At 40.3% G+C, this 4,583-nt stretch overlaps 1 protein-coding gene across 2 annotated transcripts; it reads right to left on the minus strand.

The window, feature by feature from the left end:
- Positions 1 to 233: 233 nt before the first annotated feature.
- nkapd1 (NKAP domain containing 1) lies at positions 234 to 4,583 on the minus strand. Of its 2 annotated transcripts, none has more exons than XM_079515042.1 (6): positions 4,387 to 4,583; positions 4,049 to 4,125; positions 3,875 to 3,954; positions 3,284 to 3,424; positions 3,116 to 3,169; positions 234 to 1,333 (listed from the first exon to the last, which is right to left on the minus strand). In XM_079515042.1, the coding sequence occupies exons 2-6, from the start codon at positions 4,115 to 4,117 to the stop codon at positions 889 to 891; spliced, it is 789 nt and encodes a 262-aa protein (XP_079371168.1). In that variant the 5' UTR covers positions 4,118 to 4,125; positions 4,387 to 4,583; the 3' UTR covers positions 234 to 888. The 2 variants fall into 2 exon arrangements, with proteins under 2 accessions (XP_079371168.1, XP_079371167.1); XM_079515041.1 differs by having other exon boundaries at positions 4,049 to 4,129.

Genomic DNA, 4,583 nt, shown 5'->3' on the forward strand with positions numbered 1-4,583 from the left:
AAAGGTTTACTTTAGAAATGTCACCCTTGACATTTCAAGTTTGAAAGTGTTCAATCTGGAATGTAATTATTCTCAATATGGCATTCTTCTGGTTATTCTGACAATAACCAGAATAAATTTGAGCCTTAAAACAAAATCTATTGAATATCAAATATGCTAGAGTCATCTAGATAAGTGTAGCTTAGGAAACTATTATTTCTTGCTCATATACAAAATACACAATCACAAAAATATATAATTTACAAAACAGTCAAATAGATTTATTTCTCACCTATGCCATAGATTTGCACAAAAATGTTGGCTATGGCCATTTACAAAAAAGTTAAAACAAAAACTTAAAAGAGCAGACAAATTCTCATAATTGGTCAGTAAAGTTGCATAATAAAACTGCTCTGATTTTCTTTTGTTTTGTCCTAAAATAAATGGTTTGTGGTGACACACAAAGTCAATAACCCATTCTGGGCGGGAACCCCTTTTGGCGTTTTACCCCCTCAGGCCGGGAACCCATTTTGGGGTTCTGTACAGTATGTACAGTATAAAAAAATGTAAAATAATTGATGCTGCTATATAAATATTTGAAGTTTTTCAGAAACCTTATGTCAGGATTTAGAGGCGTTTTTAGAATCGGCCTTAGGCTTAAATGGGATAATCAAGCAGACTGATAGCCTACAGAGCTCTTAATGGAGTGGGGAAGACAGTCTGTCACAATATACTGTACACCGTACTTGAAGCCTCATCTATGGGTGGTATCAGTGTTACGAATGCCCACAGAAAGCTAGACAGAGAACAGCATGGAGACACAATTCTGCACCGAAAACAAAAACAAAGGAACAGCCATGAGTTTCCTCTGTGGTTACCTGAGTCGGGTGAGTGTGTGTGATGTCTGTTTCATGCAGTAGAGCTGTCATGAGTGTTCTCTTCATTTGCTCTCCGGATTTTCCTCTGTTTCCTTTGTGAGTCCAATTCCAAGTCTGAGCCTTTATTATAGTCCTGCTTTCGCTTCCTGCTAGAATGCGCTCTCTCTCTTTGTTGTTCATCGCTGTCTTCGGAGCTGCTGTCGTCTTCCTTTCCCTTGTGCTTCTCGCTCTTCTTGTGTTTGTGTTTAGTTTTAGTCCTTTTCCTCTTCTGCTTGCACTTAGAAGTCTTTGAATTGTCATCGCTGCTGTCGGTATTCGTTTCTTCGGGTTTCCTTTGCCTTTTCTCCTCTTCCTCCTTCTTTTTCTTTTTCTTCTTTCTGGATGATCTTTTGGAACCTTTAGACTTTTCTATGCTGGAGGACTTGCACTTCTTGATTTTGCGATGACCATTCCTCTTTGTTTCACTTGACACTTTTCTGCAAACACAAGACACAGATAGAGCTTTATCCCTGAACTATAATAATATGATATAGTCTATACTACAGAATACTGCAAGCCAGAGAAAAACAGCCTAATGAGAAGCTATGTTGATGGATCAATAATACACCCAGCAACATCAAAATTCTACCAAAAATAGTTTAGCTAGTGGTGGACAGTAAAGAAGTACATTTAATGAGTCTGTAATTTACTACTTGGGTATTTTTATACTTGTGACTTTCACTCCAGAACATTTCAAAGACATGGATTTGACTCAATACATTTCTAGGAAGGCTGTCAACTAACTTCTGAATTTGATAGGTAACCAAATGTGGCACAAGACCACAGAGTACAATTTAGGCATTTAGCAGACACTATTAATCTAGATTTACTTACAGTAAGCAAGAACAACACATGGTAATACATAAAAAATAGTCATAAGTAAGCGAAGAATATAACATCCGTATAACAGTAGAATACATCGTCGAAGCTAGGGCAAGTGCTACGGGCTAAAATGGAGTCTGAAGAGGTGGATTTTCAGACTACGGCGGAAGATTGGGAGTGAGTCTGCACTGCAGTTCTGATTACAATGGGAAGTTCATTCCATAGTTTTGGAGCCAGAAGAGAGAAGAGTCTGGGACGTGTGTAGCGTTTTTTTAGTGAATGTTCTGCTAGCTTCCCTGGGTTGGCTGATCTGAGCGTGGGGGGGGGGACTTCAAAGTTTACTTTTCAAACTTTGAAGATATGGGGGTGCCATACTTTTGGCTGCTTTGAAGGCCAGCATCAGAGTTTTGTACCCTGTGTGGGCAGCAAGCGGGAGCCAGCAACCGGGAGCCAATGGAGGGAGGGGAGCAAACTAAACCGTTCAAGCCTGTGCTTTGTGACCGTATATAATATGCCACTGCCTTAACCTCTGTGTTTTCAACCAAGCTTGGTGGCTCTTAGACTACTGGCCAATCACAGCGTGGCTTTCCTAGAACTGCAGTGATGTTCCCTCTCCCTGTACTTTGCCTACCTCTCTCTATCCTTGCTTTACTTCACTCCTCTCTCTCTCTTATTCACAGAGACAACACTCTGTGAATAAGAGAGAGAGAGGAGTGAAGTAAAGCAACACTGAACATCACGGTCAGTGGCCAAAGACATTGCTGTGTGCCTTCGTTCAAAATGTACGGTTTGTGTGTGTGTCTCACTCGGACACAGACACATGATATTCACGGAGAAACAACATGGACACGTGGCGTTAGCGCTTAAATAAGTCCCTTCTTCTGATTGGATAAAATTGGAAACCCGTCCTGAACATGTATTTTATGTTCATTAAAGAGCTGGAGAGACAGGGAAACCCGTTACTAAATAAAACACCCTATACTTGATCATTGCTATAGGGCCTATAGCAATGATCAATGTCAGAATATTGTTATTTAACACTTAGATTAACAAATTAAATATCACTTACTAGATTAACTCAAGTACATTTTTGACTGAGCTTAACTTTTTCTCAATGGCATAAGGCCCCAGTGAATTTGGCATGAAAGGCTGAACCTTGCAGTGGGAGTAGCACCAACACTTGCTCACCCACCGCAAACTCTCTCTGCACAGCCTTCCTGTCAAATCGCTCTTTCATTTCACTTGTAGTTGAGGAATATTTACCAAGAGTATCAATCTATACCTTTGACTCAAGTACTGGGGTTGATGCTTTCTCAACCACTGATTTTAACTTGATTTTTGTTTATATTTTCCACAGTGCAATCTCAACATCATTGTAATCAAGGGTCATTTCTTACCTATCACTTTTGAATTCCTCAGGATAAAGTTCCTTGAATCCACTATGTCCCCATCTGTTTTGTGAGAAATCAAATGAACTTGTCAGTTTCTCATCACTTGGCACACATCTGCCCTGTGCTTCCCACTTCCCACCCAGAGACCTGAACGTGGGAACAGTTAGTGTTTACCTGTCAGGATCATTGGCCTCAAATTCATATAGTTTGCGAGACCAGTACCGAGCCTCTCTTTCATCAACATGGCCTGAGGTAGATTCTCTTCTTCCACTTTTGTTTCTAGATTCTGACACTCGATCACAGTGCATGCTCCCCCTGAAAACCAAATAACACCAATCAATATATTGATTGTTCTGTCATGTTCGACAAAGGTCATGCGCCCACTTGCCCTAAAAGTAAATTGTCCATTTTCCATTATAAAATGCTAGGTAGAATTTGAATAACTGTTCAACTGTGTGATAAAAAAATGTCTGTGTGATAGGAACTTTTATTTTACATTAACCACTTGAACCCTAGAATTCCTTTTCTGAGGGAAACTTTAGCTGGAAATAGTAGATTGACTATTTTCGGCAAAGAGATTTGGTTACTGTAGAGGGAGTCAGGAGCAGATAAAGTATTGAGGTTTAAGTGGTTAACTGTCTGAAAATACACATGAACATTACACCACCATCATTGGTGTCGTCAAACAAGTCTATAAAGCTATTAAAAAAGACAGAAAAACGTGGAAGACCCCTGGTCTCATCATTACTGTAAATGTGTACATACCTAATAGATTCTGTGTCTGGAAAATGTGTTGGCTGTTTCTGCCATTGTCTCTGTTTCCACATCTCTGATTCCTCCTGGATCTGCAATGGGTCACACAGTTGACAGTAGTATGTCAGCGAGTACTCTCACACAAACATTACAACAACCCCCACCCCCCAGGCTCTCACACATCACCTTGTTGTGGGCGCCTGTATGGCGGATTACATTCCTGAGCAATATCTTTCCAATCGGCACTCCAGACATGGCAGCACCTAGCTGTTTACAGAGAAGATCAAAAGTTACAAACATCTGGTTCGAAAATAAAAACATCACAACCGCGTCCGCTTGTGGTGTGCTGCGTGTGCATGTAGTTAATTATTCTACATACAATTCGCCTGAGTCGCTTCACCACTGAATAGCCGGGTATGCTAGCTCATACAGGCTAACGGTTGGCGTTAATCCGACGGAATTATGCCATGATAAAACACAAATAGATTCGCGTATCCGTTCAGATTTGAAAAAACAATACTTACTTGGTTGAATTACTGGTTCGGGTGTATACCTATGTAATAATAATATGCCACTGTATACAATTATCACGTTATTCGCTAGCCCCAATATGTTCCCTCAGCACTACACTCATTCTAGTTATTCGCGTGCTGTACGCGAGCTGGCGTACTGTACGTGTCGTGAAGTTGTTGTTGTGTTCTTTTTCTTTCTTGTTTTGAGT

This window comes from Electrona antarctica (genome assembly GCF_951216825.1).
Source record: "Electrona antarctica genome assembly, chromosome: 11".
Classification (NCBI taxonomy): Eukaryota; Metazoa; Chordata; class Actinopteri; order Myctophiformes; family Myctophidae; genus Electrona; species Electrona antarctica.

Coding starts and splice junctions, on each gene's coding strand:
- nkapd1 (XM_079515042.1), bottom strand. CDS start 4,117: ATGTCTGGAGTGCCGATTGGAAAGATATTGCTCAGGAATGTAATCCGC. Junction 3,425..3,874: donor CCAGACACAGAATCTATTAG/GTATGTACACAT, acceptor TTTGGTTTTCAG/GGGGAGCATGCACTGTGATC. Junction 1,334..3,115: donor GAGGAATTCAAAAGTGATAG/GTAAGAAATGAC, acceptor TTGTGTTTGCAG/AAAAGTGTCAAGTGAAACAA.